General features: G+C 36.3%; 1 protein-coding gene across 2 annotated transcripts in view; it reads right to left on the bottom strand.

The window, feature by feature from the left end:
• Positions 1-6,857: 6,857 nt before the first annotated feature.
• NBN (nibrin) overlaps positions 6,858-16,403 on the bottom strand; it is a 44,859-nt gene continuing 35,313 nt past the window's right edge. The window contains exons 13-16 of one of the 2 annotated variants that reach the window (XM_027843513.1): positions 13,005-13,157; positions 11,663-11,776; positions 8,615-8,664; positions 6,858-7,025 (exon numbers count right to left, since the gene is read on the bottom strand). In XM_027843513.1, the coding sequence (XP_027699314.1) occupies positions 6,995-7,025; positions 8,615-8,664; positions 11,663-11,776; positions 13,005-13,157 (348 nt within the window). In that variant the 3' untranslated portion in view covers positions 6,858-6,994. Of the gene's footprint in view, positions 7,026-8,614; positions 8,665-11,569; positions 11,777-13,004; positions 13,158-16,403 lie in introns of those variants that run through there. The other variant, XM_027843447.1, reaches the window with a different exon arrangement.

Consider the following 16,403-nt stretch of genomic DNA (forward strand, 5'->3'; position numbering starts at 1 on the left):
CAAACTCTAAATATAAGAACTCTAATCAGGGGCAACGGAGTAGACATACTATTGAAGGAAGGACTCAGACTTAAAACAAGAGGATATTGTAGCTAATTAAAGGATGCTTGACGTTATCCTTGGAGAGGCATAGTTGGAATAATTCGTTTTATTACCCCCAAATGAATGTTATTTTAGGGAATATCATCTCATAGTGCTTGTGATAAGCTTTTGCAAAAAGGCTGACATGAAAATACCTGCAGCTTATGCACCAATGAGTGTTAGAGGATGACAGTAGAAAAATTCTACTAAAAAATAATCAGTAAGACTAAATTAAATGAATATCTATTTGGTGGCCTCAATGCAAAGGTGGACATAAGGGAGAATAAGAAAAAAGTATTAGGAAAACTCAGTTTAGGAATAAGAAACGAGAGTAATCTTAGTTTTTCTCTTTTCAAAAGGGTTTTGGTTTTTTTTTTTTTTCAGGCAATTGGGGTTAAGTGACTTGCCCGGGGTCACACAGCTAGTAAGTGTCAAGTGTTTGGTCTGAGGCTGGATTTGAACTCAGGTCCTCCTGACTTCAAGGCTGGTGCTCTATCCATGTGCCACCTAGCTGCGTACCCCCCCTCCTTTTTTTTTAAAGCAGCAAAAAATATACCTTCCCTTTTTCTTACCTTATCCCCCTAAACTGAAAAAAAAAAAAAAACCCAACAAAACCACTATTACAAACATGTATAGTCAAGCAGTCCTAAAATGTACTTCCCAGAGCTGAACATAATAATTCAGACTAGGGAGTAGGAGACAGCTTAGAGTACTAGGTTTGTAGTCAGGAAGTGGGACAGTGGTTAGAGTGCTGGGTTTAGAGTCAGGAAGATCTGAGTTTAAAACTGGCCTCAGACAAAATCTGTGTGACCCTAGACCTCTTTGCCTCAGTTTTCTCATCTATAAAATGGGGATAGTAGCATTTACCTCACAGAGTTGCTGTGAGGATCAAATGAGATAACTGTAAAGAGCTTAGCACAGTGCCTGGCACATAGTAGGTGCTATATAAATGTTAGTTATTATTATTATTATTGTTAGGATTATCTCTTACTTAGTACTGGCTACCATGTTTCTGAATGTAGCCTAAAACAGTATTAGCTTTTTGTCTGCCGAATCATACAATTGACTCATATTGAGTTTGTGATAAACTAGATCCCCAAGGTTTTGTTTTGATGTATTTATTGCCATGCCTCTCTAATTTTATCCTTGAAGTGGTTTTTTTTTTTAGTCCCAACATTCTGCCCTGTCAAAATCTTTTTGGGGCTGGACTGTGTCGTCTAACTTATCAGCTATTCCTCTAGCATTCAGTTACCTGAAAATTGGATAAGAATGCCACCTGTGCCTTCACCCACATCACTGATTTAAAAAAAAAAAGCACTCAGCAGCATGGAATCAAGAACAGATCATTAGGACCTTCCAAGTTCACAGTAAACTACTAATGGCTACTTTTGGTTTTGGCCATTCAACTAGTACTGAATTCACCTGATTGTACTACTATGGTATGGACATTACCTTGCACAAAGCAAAATAATTATATTTACTGACATACAATAAAACTTACCACTTTTCATATCTTCAGAACTTTTAATATACAGTGCCTCCTTGTGCCGAAATCATTTGTTTCTACATTGTTTTGCACCGAGTTCACAAAATTTTGACATATTCATTAATTCTTTATCATGAAATCAGACTTTTTATCAGCTGGAAATATGGAAGTGGAATCCTAGAGAGAAATGGGGGTAAGGGTATGGATTTTGGAGCCACCTTAACAGAGCTGCTAACTGATGTGTCTCATTTATATCAGAAATCCCCCTGAAAAAGTCCTGCCAATAGCACACAACACTGGACTTCGGGGAGGTTTCCTCTGTAAACATGATCTACGATAACTGACTTACATGATACTTCAAAGTTTGCAGAACACTTCCAGTGATTCAGTGGGTCCTTACAACAAACCTCTGAGATAGGTAATAGTTAGTAATATCCCCATTTTACAGATGGGAAGACTAAAGTGCAGAGGATTTAATGATTTGCCCATGTTTGCACAGCTGTCATAAGCGGGATTTGACTTTAGCTCGTTCTGATCTAGTACTTTATCCACTAGACCACACTGCCACTTCATCCCTTGTATCGACAACCTGATTCTTTACATTGGGTCTTTCTACTACTCTACAAATATGTTCCTATCACTTCAACACTAAAATGGAACCTGCCCTTGACCCTGCCATTGCTTCAGGTAATCATCTTCCTAGAAAAAGCATTTTTCACTCACTCCTCAAGCCCTTGCAAACTGGCTTTCCTTCCTGCCAACCTACCTAAACCATGCTCTTCACAAGTACTTAACTTTTTTAGCAAATCCAATGGTCATTCTTCTCTCATGGCCCACTATTCTGACACTTGACATCCTGGAACACATTGTCATTCTTAATATCCTAGGCTCCTATGCCTTCTGTAAATGCTCCACTTGGATGACTTTTCAATTTCTTCTTTGTCTCTTTCGCTCTTCATTCTCCTCAACTTTTAATTACAGATGTTCTGTCTTGGGCACCTTAATATTCTCTTTCTCTCTATTTACATGTTTGTGTATATATATTTCTTTCTCTGATTTCATTTGCTCTTTTGACTTCAGTAACTCTACAAATCACTCCCAAATTCATTATCTTCACTTTCAATTTCCCTGAACTCTAATCTTATATTCCTAACTGCCTACTTTATGTCTAAAATGAAACTCATCTTCTGTATTTTTCACCCTCACTTCTTTCAATTAGTGAGATCAACATCTTTGGATAAAAACTTTCATGTCATCTTTAACTCTTCTTCTTCAACCCACACATCATCCAATCAGTTCAGAATTCCTGTCATCTCTACCTCAAACTTATCTCTCACATATGGCCTCTTCCATCCACTACACTGCAATCACCCAAGTTCAAATCCTATGCAGGTAGGTGCAACAGTGCAGCTGGGCCTGGAATCCAGAAGAGTCATCTTCCCGAGTTCAAATCTGGCTTTGGACACTAATTATGTGGCCCTGGGCAAGTCACTTAACCCTGTTTGCCTCAGTTTCCTCATCTGTAAAATGAGCTACAGAATGAATGGCAAACCATCCCAGGATCTTTGCCAGGAAAACCCCAAATGGGGGAAAAATGACTAAATAACAAAAACCTTTTTGCCTTGTCTATCCACTATTGAAACCATCCTCCACACTGCTGCCTATATAATCTTCTTAACCAACTGCTATGATGTCACTTCTCTATTTAGAACCCTTTAATGGATTCCCAGGCTCCTCATAATTGGGTTCTCACCTAACTATCCAGTCTTATCTCAACAGTATTCCTCAAATTTTCTACATTCTAACCAAAATATACTATTTTGTCTCCTGTTCACATGCTGCTTTTATTCTATCTTTGCTCATGCAGTTACCCATATATGACACAGACTCTCCTCGCCTGTTATATCTGTATTATGTTGAAATTCCTTCATTACTTCAAGGTTCAAACAATGTATCTTCTTCTCCACAAAGCCTTCCGTCACCTATCTCAAAGTGATTTCTTCAAATTTCTTATCACTTTCTTCAAACCCTATTGTTATCATAGCTTCTTGTAGACTTCTTTTCCTTCCCAAACCCCAATGAATTATATACTCCTTAAAAGCAATGGCTTCAAACTCAAATAGAAAGAGCCATTATGTTCATAAGGATCCCTGTTGGCCAAATACTGACAATTTTAAAATATAACATTGTCTGTATCTTATTGTATTTTTATTTTGTTATTTTCTAATTACATTTTAATCTGGTTCCTACGTTTGACCCTTCTGTTTAAGATGACCTTTGTTGTATCCTATCTTGTACAACACAATGCCCTGAATATCATAGAACTTAAAGTTTGTTGAATAAAATTAATAAACAGTATTGTATTTACAGTCTGAAGATTAATGTTTGACTCCCAACTGTCACTGACTAGCAGTGACACTAAATAATTCACTTAAGTTCTTTTAGGTTTGGCTTCACCATCTGTAAAATGGGGATCCTACAACTTACAGCTCCCTACCTCACAGGATTGTTGTGAAAATGGTATTCTGTAAATAGCAAAGCATTGGATACATGGGAGCTACTACATGTGCAAAGAGATCTGTGATCTGACTGATATGAGCATTATTTCCAACAGTGCAGACCACAACCCATTCATGCCCACTCATGAAACAAAGAGAATTTATCATAGTCTAAATAGTCTTTAACTGGATTCTTGAGGATCTGCCAATGCCAAAGTCAGCCTAGTGAGACACAGCTAGCCTTCAGTTCCTCAATAGATGCATCACGTCCAGTTATTTGGGAAACTATGGCTGAAAACAAGGGCAAAAGTGGTGAGAAAGTTTGATACAAAAAAGGAAAAAAAAAATCTGGCTTTCCTACAATTACTCCCCATGAAAACATATATAACAAAGGGTTTTGTGGTCCAGCATGGATTTTTTTAATTAGGTTTATGGGAAAAGAAAAAGGTATATGAAAAGATCACATTTTGTAAAAGTTACTAATAATGAATTGCATGTTATTATAGCTTCATTTCCCCAACAGATCTAATTTAAGCAATTACAGTGTATGCTTTTAACATTGTTCAGACTAATGTAAATTAGTCACAAAATTATATAATGGGCCCCTGAGGGAGCACAGAGATATAATTTGAGGCCTCACAAGAAAAGCTAAGTCAATAGGTAATAAGTTAGAACAAATCTATTTAAGTTCTGCCATGTTACAATTTTCTCTGGCTAACTTACTAGAGGACAAAGTGTGGTGCATTTTTCAATCACCACTCAGATCAGCCATAACGTAAGCTTCAAATGATTATAATCGAAGTTTAAAAGACTAAAAAATATGGGTTCAAATTTATTAATGTTGAGCTTTTAGAAATTACTTCGATGTTCAACTAAGTGAATTCTGGTATGCTACCTAGAGTCACTCACCCATTACTATTACTATTACAAGACAACTTAAAAAGGGACATTCTAGCATAAGAGTCCACTTACAGCCTTTTAATTTCTACTATCATATGGAGAATCTGATTTTTCTAAATGTTATAATTATATAACTATGTACAAAGCAACGAAGACTGATAACCAGCTTTGAAAAAGATAAATTAAAATGACACCAAATTATTTGGGTACAACTATTTCACCATTACTAAGATTCTGATGCACGATGACCACTCATAAAAGCACTAGAGCTCTAAGACAGCAAATGCCTATATTCCAAGGTAGAATCAATCTCCAGCCTCCTCGCATTTCCACTTCCTGAAGACAACTGTAGCTCTGAGACATTTTAAAATTTACTTTTTCATATGAAAATCATCACAACTTTTTTTTTAAGTCTCATTCTTCCTTCTCCTTTCTAGGGTAACTTTCAGCTCTTTCTAAGGCCCATCACACAAATCACAGGGCAGCAAGTCCCTTAATGACAGGCTGATATTGAAAATAGAAAAAAGAAAAACCCAACAAAAACATTTGACTGACACAAAGGCTAGTATTTTTTCATTTCAGGCTAAACTCCTGAATTTAGATGACCTACTAGAAACTGTTTATACAGCATCCTTCATTTTTTGAGGAAAAATTAAGTTTATGAATGAAGTATGATGCACACCTCCCAGAACTGGTATGCTGATATTTTATGATATGTAATTTGATGAAGGCAAAAGTCCTCAAAGTCTATAAAATAGTACCTAAACTAGCAAATAATTGCAAAGGAGAAGTGGTGTAAATGATGTCATAAAAGTATGAATAAAAAACGTGAGCTATCCCCACAAGGAGAATAGCATATACAATAGAAAACATGCTCTACTGGTATCTTTCTACGTCAAGACAGCATTAGGAAGGCCTCTAGCATACTGGGTAAAAATTCACCCCAGTGATGAATTTATGGAAGGGCATGGATAAGGTCACACAGGATGAAGAGGCATGAATGAGTTGGATGGTATATGTATCACTGGAGGGAAAACTCACAGTAATGAGATCAACTATCCAGTCAAATATTGGAGTATTATTTATAAAGAAAACCAAATTCTAAACACAGAATGATCATTACTATAGGCTCACATTTAGACTTTAATAAGTCAACTCATAAGCAGACTCCCAGTTATAAGATACCCTAAATGCCCAGACACACACAGACACACCCCTCTTTTTGCTTCCTATACTAAATAAAATTTCAGGGGATATTATATGGAAGTACTAATTGATTAGAGACAATAAAAACAAAGATCCATGACAAATAAGTCTTAGGTATCTGGGAAAGCTAACTGGGTGAAGTGGTATAATAAGAGCTACTCAAAAAGAACTTTAAATGTGGAGAGTATATGACTAGCCAAATCATCAACTATGAGTTGAACTGAACGAGAATTTAAAAAAAACCCAAAAACAAACCAAAACATAGTAAAGGAACACTGGACTTGAAGTTAGGACCCCTGCATTGTGTGAGTGACTAATTCTGTGTCAGTTTCTTCATTTTTAAAAGTAAAAGACTGGATTACATAATGTCGAGATGTCCCTTTAAATTTCTATCATCAATTCTAGTAAGCAAGACACAAACATACCACTAATTTGAATTTTATCTTCCTCATGAGATGTTTTTGTATCCAAGAAACCTGATAGGATAGACAGGCAAGGTAACAGAGCTTATACCTTGAAAACTGGAATCAATGAGAAAAGTTTAAGGCTGGCCCCCATAACTGATCAAAGAGATCACTAAAATTGATGAACTGACACCTGTCACCTCTGGGGGAAAAAAAAGTTACTGGAAGATCTGAAACTAAAACAAACTATCTCACATGAAAAAAAGTGTATTTTTTTGTATTTTATTTAATGATGAATCTAAGTTATAAAACATCTGCTATTGAAATCTCTTCTGTATATTATAACATAACCTTGTAAACATTCAAGTAAATGCTTGCCATATAACTGCTTAATTATTTAACTCTTCAGTTATCTTCAGTTATCTTCTCTTTCTCACATTAGGATTGTATCTGTAAAGAAAGAAAAAGAAGTCAAAATGATCTAAAAATGCATTCCTTTTACTTTGAAATATACAAGTGATTAAAGAGTTTTTCAATAAGGTAAGCAAGGAAGGAGTTTTAATTTTGCTTTTGTCACAAAGAGAAAGAGAGGCCATTGCAAAGAACCACTAACCTGTATTGGTAAACACAGTTCCTCCAATCTGAGAGTTCTCAATATATCCCAGGACCGGTTCCTATTCCTATCCCTACCCTTACCCCTACTAATTAAACGTGGCCATCTAACTGTCCACTTTTCTGTATTTCCACTGCTTCACCTGTAAATTGTGACAATCACTACTTAAAACAAAAAAGAAAACACCACCTTTAAAAAGTAATTTAAAATCAATACACATCTCCCTCAGGCTTCAAAAGTTAAGGCTGAAAACTGCCCGCATACAGATTCAGCTCATAAGATACACAAGTACTATGAAAAGTTTAATCAAAAGCATAAATTAACACTCCCCAAAATGTTAACATGTTTTCTTATAGCAATAAAATAAATTGGGCAGTTGAGCATGCAGATACCCCCATTATAGAAAATTCCTTTTGAGGGGAAAAACAAAACAAAACAAAACAAAATCTCCACAGATAATTTACATGGCAATGAATTAAAATCAGAATTATGTTCTCCTCTGGAGGAAAAAAAATTTAAACACTTTTATTGAAAAAAATCTTTTTGTTCTACATTTTAGAAAATGTAAAATTATACTCCCCTGCATATCCTCCAACTTTTATTTAATGATAGTTAAGAGAACATTTGATAAGAGAGGTAAATTTTTACTATGCCCATAGGAATGTGTTGACTAGGAATTAAATCACAGTCAATCTTAAATCCCTCCCCACCAAAAGCCAATTCTAATTCTAATATAGCCTTTTGTTTTCATGCATGAGCAACTTAAGGCTAAACAAATGATCTGGCATTTAACTTGCTTTAAGTCAGAACTCATTAGTTAATGCTTTTGCTTAGACATGAAAATGTCACAACTTATCAGCCAAATTACATTACTAGTAGATTAAAAGTGTTAGCCTGGTGCCATTTATTTTATTTTATTTTATTTTGGGGGCTCTAGACCACACGAAGATTTAAAGTATGTTGTGGCAATATATCATAATTGATATATCTCAAGTTAAGATATATCTCATAATTGACATATAGCAGACTCCAAAATCTAAAGGAAGCTTGCTTTAGAGACTCTAAACTTAGGCTAAGCAGAAAAAGAGAAAAATAGACAAATTTATCCAGAACTTCAGAAAGTGGAAATAGATCAGTCTGGTGAGTTCTTGAAATTTTGCATAGTGGTATCTTCTCATAAAAAAGAGCCTGTATATAAGATATTTTGTGTGTATGTGTATACATTTGTGTGTATATAACACATACATACACAGACACATGCATACAAATATATATGTAAATTATATTACTACTGTGATGAGGATGAAAACAGATGTGTACACAACACATTACTTCAAGGCTACTAACTGGGGCCACATGCATTAAGTATTTGCTTTGAAATAACATATCGGAAAGCAGTAGAAACCTGTAATAAACAAAACTTTACCTAAAGAGATCATCGGCAAGTGATTCTTCTTTTGCATGTTTGTTCTGTACCTACCAAAATAAAAAGAGTTTAAAAATTCTGCCTTATGGTGAATATCCAACTTGTTAATTCTGATCAACATCTCTTTCTTGTTTATAGTATTTCCACTATTCTGTACATTCAAAAGAACATTAATAAGGTAACTATTTTATAACATACTCAGCACAAACATCATCAGAACTGTTTATTTTTATATACTACAGCAGAACTCATGAAATAGCAACTCTCTAGTAACTGCTTTTTTTTTTTGAGAGGAGAACAAAAGCTAGAGCTTTGGGACCTGAAAGACTCAAAACTGAAATCAGTATCATTGAAGTATCAAGAGTTATTACACTTGATTGTGCATAGGTGTAGAGAATAAAATGACCCTAAATTCATAAAAATTGTGAACCCAATCAAGGAGCTATAAAATCTAAGCCATGTGTGTTTTGAAAGTATATAAAGGGAAGGAATATAGTGGCAAAAAGAACAATGAGAAGGGAAATAGAGAATAGATAAACCACAATGGGATAAACAGCAGCAAGAACAGCTGGGGACAACTGAAACAAACTGAGAAAGATGGTAAGATATCAAAATAATTAAACTCCATTCAAGGTAAAGAAAAAAATGGCAGAAGGGAAAGGGCAGCCAGGTGGCGCAGTGGCTAAGAGTACTGACCCTAGAGTCAGGAGGACCTGAGTTCAAATTTTACCTCAGACAGTTTGACACTTACTAGCTGTACGACCCTGGGCAAGTCACTTAACCCCATTGCCTAGCAAAAAACAAACCAAAAAAAATGGCAGAAGGGTGCTAAGTATACTGTACAGCAAGATAAAATGTGGCATCCAAAATACCTACAGTGAAAAACAAAAAAAAATTATAAAATCTGAGAAATTTACATGTACATACATGTAATGAAAAAGGCAAGGATCTGAAATTTCTAATGTAAGAGCACACAATGCTAGCTCATCAAGGTATATGGCATTAAAACTCAGACAGGATAATAATTGGCTTAAAATGCTGGCTGGTTCTGAACTTCTAAATAAAAACTGTACTCTAAATAGCACCTAATTAGAGCACCTAATGGTTTATTTTTTATTTTTAAATAATGAGTGTATTTCAGTGAAATGATCTGAGAGGTGCAAATACTAAGCTCCAAAAAGTGAATATGGATTGTAAAGGGATCTTCGATGACAGCTCAGTTGGCAAAATATAAATGTGATCTTATTTTAATGCAAATAAAATTGTTGTGTCATGCCTCCTGACACACTGGGGCCAGAAGGAGCAGATAGACTCCTTGCACCACAATGCTACTTCCAGACCTTCCCTATCCTCCATCACTCATCTCTCTACCCCCTAAAAAGGGAAAAGTATGGTCTAAAAGTATATTCTAAAGGATGGGCTCTTTTCATTGTAAATTTAGGAATGGCAAGGAAGTGGTGAAAAATACCTGTTTAATTTGAAACTCCAAACCAATTTTATGTATCTTTAAGAAGTATAGTCATAAAACATTTATTCTGTCAATAGTTGCTAAATTTTATCCTAGCAGGCAGGAATAAAGAGGCCCTCAATTTGGGCAGAATAAAAACTGAATGACTTACACATGTTTATGCTGAAGATAAAAAGTATAACCCATCCATGGCTCCTGTTCTAGATATTTCAAAGGTGTTACACATTAACATGCTCCATTTCAATGGGGTTGTAAGTTACATAATTCTATTACAACAATTAAACTATTTCAGGAGTTTTTGTAACGTAACCTCCCTGGCATATAGATAAAGCTCAGACTTTATGCTACAGAACTTTTTATCTTACAACTAAACAATAGGAGCAAATCCGCTGGAATCTAAGTATAATGGGAAAAACAGCTCCTAGCACTATCATTCACAGGAACTGACACTCCAATATTGGGAGATGATGACACAGAAAAATAGACCTCTGACAGAGGAATAAAACATGTCAAGATACCACCCCAGAAGAGATAGAGAGATAAACAACAGCAAGGAGAACAGAGAGGAAAGGATGGTTGTTAGTGGTGACAAGGCAAGTTAGAACTGGCTAGAATCCCTGTACCAAGTTCAGTATAACAGTTCTTAGACTACACTATACCACATCAAAATCTGTAAATTAGCAGACGCAGAGTAGCTCAGGAATATGATACTACTGACTTTCTTTACACAATCCTCCTTACACCTAATAAATAAATATTGATGAAAAGCTGCTATGAATATTAGCTTAAGTGCTAGGATAAGTGTGTTTGGTATCTCTGTACCTCAGGCAGTACTAGTTTTGTTGTTTTTTTTTTAACCTACTTTTTATTTTCTTAACCTAAATGGCTTGCAGCTGTAAATATTAATGTCTAAATAAAGTGATGACATTTCTTATCTGGTGAGGATTAATATATATATGTTTAAAAGACCATGTCTGCCCATCTCACCCAGGCTGTCAGTGTGGGGGCTACTTACAGGTTTGATTCTACCAATGATCAGCATGGTAGCTGAGATGTTCTCCATTTCTGACCTATACTGGTCTTTGTCCCTCAGGCAACCTGGTGGCCCCCTACTTCTCATTGCTCATTATATTGATGCCAAACCCCACAGAGACACCTGACTGGCATAGCCCAGTGCAGGTCAGGAGAGATCTACCAGCTAAAAAGATCCCTGTGGGGCAGCTAGGTGGCACAGTGGAGAGAGCTCTAGCCTTGGAGTCAGGAGGACATAAGTTCAAATCTGGCCTCAGACACTTGACACTTACTAGATGTGTGACCCTGGGCAAGTCACTTAACCCCGATTGCCTCACCAAAAAGCAAACAAATCAATCAATCAATCCCTGGCAGCTGGGATTATACCTGTGTGCCACCACTCTAGCATGAGAATTAACCTAAAACTAAAACTCACGGCATTTTCCTGAGAATAAGTGTAGATCACTTATTTTTGTTTAAAAATTTTTTTGTTTGAAAATCTGCTGTAAGAACAACACAAAAGAACAAAATAGAGATGAAATAGATATATAACATGATTTATTACTGACCTCTATTTCTTGTCTTAACCACTCTTCTAATTCCGCATTCTTCCTAGCATGATGAGCTATTAGGTCAGAGCCTCCAATGATGCATGGAAGTTTTCCTGACCCAGGATAAGCTACCTATCAGGGAAAAAGGTCCAAAATTATTACAACATTTTTATAGTATCATTGTAATAATAAAATACATTATCCAAGTGAGACTATGATCTTTTCAAAAGAACTTGATGGAAAAGGGCTATTAACTTTACAAAGAAGAACTATGTAAATGAAGTTATTTCAGTTGTTCTGAAAAACTGTAGCTTAAGATACTTTACCAAGACAGAATCAAGTGATACTATTTGAAATCAATAGCAAAATACTAACTCTCCAGTAGTTAAAACAGTACTTGGGTATTTGATAGCATTTTGAGATCTGTGAAGTTTTATATGATGATTTTTTCTATAAATTTTTTCAAAGAGTTTCTAATTTTTCAACTATTACTATTATTATGACTACTTTAGAGTAATTCAGAACATATGAGCTCCTGATAAGCTCAGGGAAATACAAATAATTTTTTTCTTGTGCTTTTACTATTTTAAAAATTTATATAATTTGTTCATTTTCATTAAATTACTATATCACTGGATGTTTCTATGATATGAGTTATGGTATAAAATTTTCAACTAGAAAAATTTTCAATGTTTTTACAGTTGTTGAAACTCAATTTGGCATGCCCCTTTAAAAGCAGCCTCAGAACTTACATGATGGAACACATCCAAGAATAAAAAGTGTGATAAAATTCACTTGTAGATGAAATTCAAAGTACTGGATTCTCCTCTAAAGTCTAAAACATTTCAGCCCAGATCCTCAAAATGTTCTGCTTTGAGTACTAGGAGAATAATGTTTTCATAAAGTTCTAAGCAACTCCAAAAATTTTAAATGACTTTTAAAGTATTTTTGCATACTAAAATAAATGCTATGGTAGGCAAAACAGAAAGAAATGGAATTGAAGCATACAAATGAGAGCATAACTAGGCACTAATACATAAATCCTTAATACTTATAAGGCATCTATTTATTCTATACCCATCCTCCTCCATCCCCACCCCCCAAAAAAAACCACCCAAATACTGAGCTTATAGACTGGCTGACTGAAAGAAGAAAATGTATAATCAGTCATAATCAAGCAGCAATTCTGAAACACTCAATGTACAGGTTATCCTTAGCTGCAGATATATAGAACAAGTTAGACACCAAGTACAGGGTAGATTAATGTTAAAGCATAACATTGCTTTCATTTACTAGCAATGGCTCTTACTGAGGTGTTTTAAACAGTGCCCTCTTGTGATATATTAAAATAAATACCTACCTTTTTGAATTTCTTGAAGTTGTTTAGCTGTCCATAATCATTTCTTATAATGGATGTATTTCTGGATCCAGGGTGACTAACCACCAGTGATCTAAACTCAGTCAATAAAAGCTTCTTGGGAAGCATCTCACCACAATCTTGAAGTTTATCATTCTTAAGTGGGGTTGAAAAAAAAAGATATGAAGAAATAAGAAATTATATAATTATTTTAAAATTAAAGTTTCTTATAGATATGAAAATATACAAATCTAGGATTTTTTTATACTAATATATGGAGAAATCAGATCTAAATATGTAACTGTATAAATTTCCATCAGTTACAGTCAATTTTTCATTAGATTTAAAAACCAAATTGTATTTATCCACATCCTTTATATCTTCCTTTATACTTACGAGGCATTTATACCTCCTTTAGAGATGGATGGATGAGGACAGAGAATGCCAATCAGTTTAGGGGCTACATGGTTTTTAACTTTGGTAGCATTCTTCTCATTTTTCCCTTTTTTCTGGTGTTCTCCCTTCCACTACTTATTCAAGAAACTGATCATTTATTATCCAGGTTAAGTTCTAAAGGATAACACAAAGAAATAAAACAAGCTCCTTATCCTCAATAGTTTAAGAAACCTAACATTAGTTTGAATAATTTAGTCTAATTAACAATCAATTAATTAGTATTAAATACCAACTTGAATAACTAGAAAGTCAGTGACTAGTGATTTTGCTTCTAGAAAACAGGGAAAAACTTCCAATGACTATCACAGAGAGAAAGACTTCTAAGTATCTTTTATCAATGCAGATCTGTAGTCACAAGCCAAGATGTGTCAGGGGCAGGACTTGTTTTTTTCCTCAGCTTTGAGGCTGGCTTTCTACCCACTACATTGCTTCTCCCAACAGATACCAGAGAGCACATAATGTCTGCAATGGCCAAGTAACTAATTGTCAAGTTCAAAGCGTAGGCTTATCTCCCTGCTAGTACAGAGGGTTAAAGATACTTGAAGAACTCAAGTTATTCAGAGAATGAAATATTTCTTAAATATGAAAGAAAGGCTTCAAAGTAAAACCAAAGAAGAAAAGTATAACTTATTCAAAAGTAACCAAAAAGGGAAGAGGGAATTCTCTGGACCAGAGATTGTACTGTTAGGTAAGTAACTAAAAGAGGTAAATAATAAAAATAAAGTCCCCATATATACACCAAAATATTTACAGCAGCTTTTTGTTTTTGGTAGTAGCTAAGAATTGGAAACAGTGTTGTTGTTTGTCCTTCATTTTCTTTTCTTTTTTTTTTTTTTTTGGCTAGGCAATGGGGTTAAGTGACTTGCCCAGGGTCACACAGCTAGTAAGTGTTATGTGTCTCAGGCCAGATTTGAACTCAGGTCCTCCTGAATCCAGGGCCGGTGCTCTATCCACTGTGCCACGGAGCTGCCAGTTGTCCTTCATTTTCAAAGAGGGCCAATGACATTATGGGATGATGTCTTGACTTGAGCATGAATTAGATATAAGTGAGGCAGATCTGCATAAAGTCGTCAGTCACTCTTTTCCAGTCAATTAAGTCCACTGGCAGGACAAAAGTCAAAATGACTGGAGATGGCTCAGGGTGAGGTAGATGACCTTGGAGTCTTTGATGTCTGATTACACTCAAAGTGCTCCACAGCACCTACTTCAGCCACTTCTATCGCCACTGGAACAAACTATTTTCATCCACCCATTCCACCAGGGGAATTAGGAATTGGTCTCAGGCCATGGAATAATTGAAAAAGGATTTTAAAAATCAAGTAAGAGAGGTAGAGGAAGAACTGGGAAAAGAAATGAGAGTGATGCAAGAAAATCATGAAAAATGAATCAACAGCTTGGTAAAGGAGACACAAAGAAGAATACTAAAGACAGTAACAACTTAGAAAGCAGAATTGGCCAAAGGGAAAAGGAGGTCCAAAAGCTCACTGAAGAAAATAATTCCTTGAGGCAGCTAGGCGGCACATTGGAGAGAGCACCGGCCCTGGAGCCAGGAGGACCCGAGTTCAAATCCAGCCTCAGACACTTGCTAGCTGTGTGACCCTGGGCAAGTTACTTAACTTTATGAGAAATCAAGAAACAATAAAACAAAATCAAAAGAATGAAAAAATAGAAACAATGTGAAATACCTCATTGGAAAAACAACTGCCCTGGAAAATAGATCTAGGAGAGATAATTTAAAAATTATTGAACCACCAGAAAGCCATGATCAAAAGAAGAACCTAGTCATCATCTTTCAAGAAATTATGAAGGAAAAATGCCCTGATATTCTAGAACCAGAGGGTAAAATACAAATGGAAAGAATCCACTTATCACTTCCTCAAAGAGATCCCCAAATGAAAACTCCCAGGAATATTATAGGCAAATTTCAGAGTTCCCAGGTCAAGGAGAAAACATTGCAAGCAGCCAGAAAGAAACAAGTCAAGTATGCTGGAGCCACAGTCAGGGTAACACAAGATTTAGCAACCTCTACATTAAAAGATTGGAGGGGGGAGCGGAGTAAAAGCAGTGACTTGCTTAAGCTCTCCCCCAAACCCTTCCAAATACCTATAAAAAATGGCTCTAAACAAATTCTAAAGCAGCAGAACCCACAAAAAGACAGAGTGAAACTAATTTCCAGCCCAAGATAACCTGGATGGTTGATCGGAAAGGTATATCACACCAGGCTGGGAGAGGAGCGCAGTTTGGCGTGGGTGTGCAGGCCGAAGTGACCCTGGAGCAGGCCTCTGAGGACTGAATCGCGGGCAGCTGTGGCGGTTTCCAGACTTCTCAACCCATGAACGCCAAAGACAACTTAGAAGGTCAGTGGGAAAAGTCTATGACTGCGGTGAGAGAGGAGCTAGGTCTCAGCCACAAGTCCAGAGCGTGCTCATGGGACAGTGGCTGCCTCCTGAGCTTCCAGCCCAGACTGAGGGGGAAATCAAGTGGCTGATCAGAGGGGGATTGCAGGGATCTCTCTGCTGGGGCAGGATTCTCTTGCTTTGCCCATGCTTGGATCTGGGTCACAGTTCCAGGTAGTGGACCTAGGGCGAGGAGGAGCGCTGGTCTGGTGGATCTTGTAGTGGCTGTAGAGAGGAAACCCTCCTCACAGTTCCAAGACAGAAAAGAGTGCTCGTAGACCAGAGCACAGGCCAGGAAAGGAGTAAACACCTCACCTTGGAAGAACTGAAAATTTACAGGTCCCTAGAAGTATTTCTGAACACAGCTGCAAAAACCCCTGAAGCTTGGGACAGTACGTTCTCCACAATGGAAACAGATTCCTACCTTAACAAAGAGTTTATAACTCAAGTAACTGGCCAGGATCATGAGCAAGCAGTGCAAAAAGAGTCAGACTATATTATCTTACTTTGATGACAAAAGATTAGAGGGCCTGGGAAAGATATTCCAGAG

This window comes from Vombatus ursinus, unplaced genomic scaffold (assembly GCF_900497805.2).
Source record: "Vombatus ursinus unplaced genomic scaffold, bare-nosed wombat genome assembly UNPS02000577.1, whole genome shotgun sequence".
Lineage (NCBI taxonomy): Eukaryota > Metazoa > Chordata > Mammalia > Diprotodontia > Vombatidae > Vombatus > Vombatus ursinus.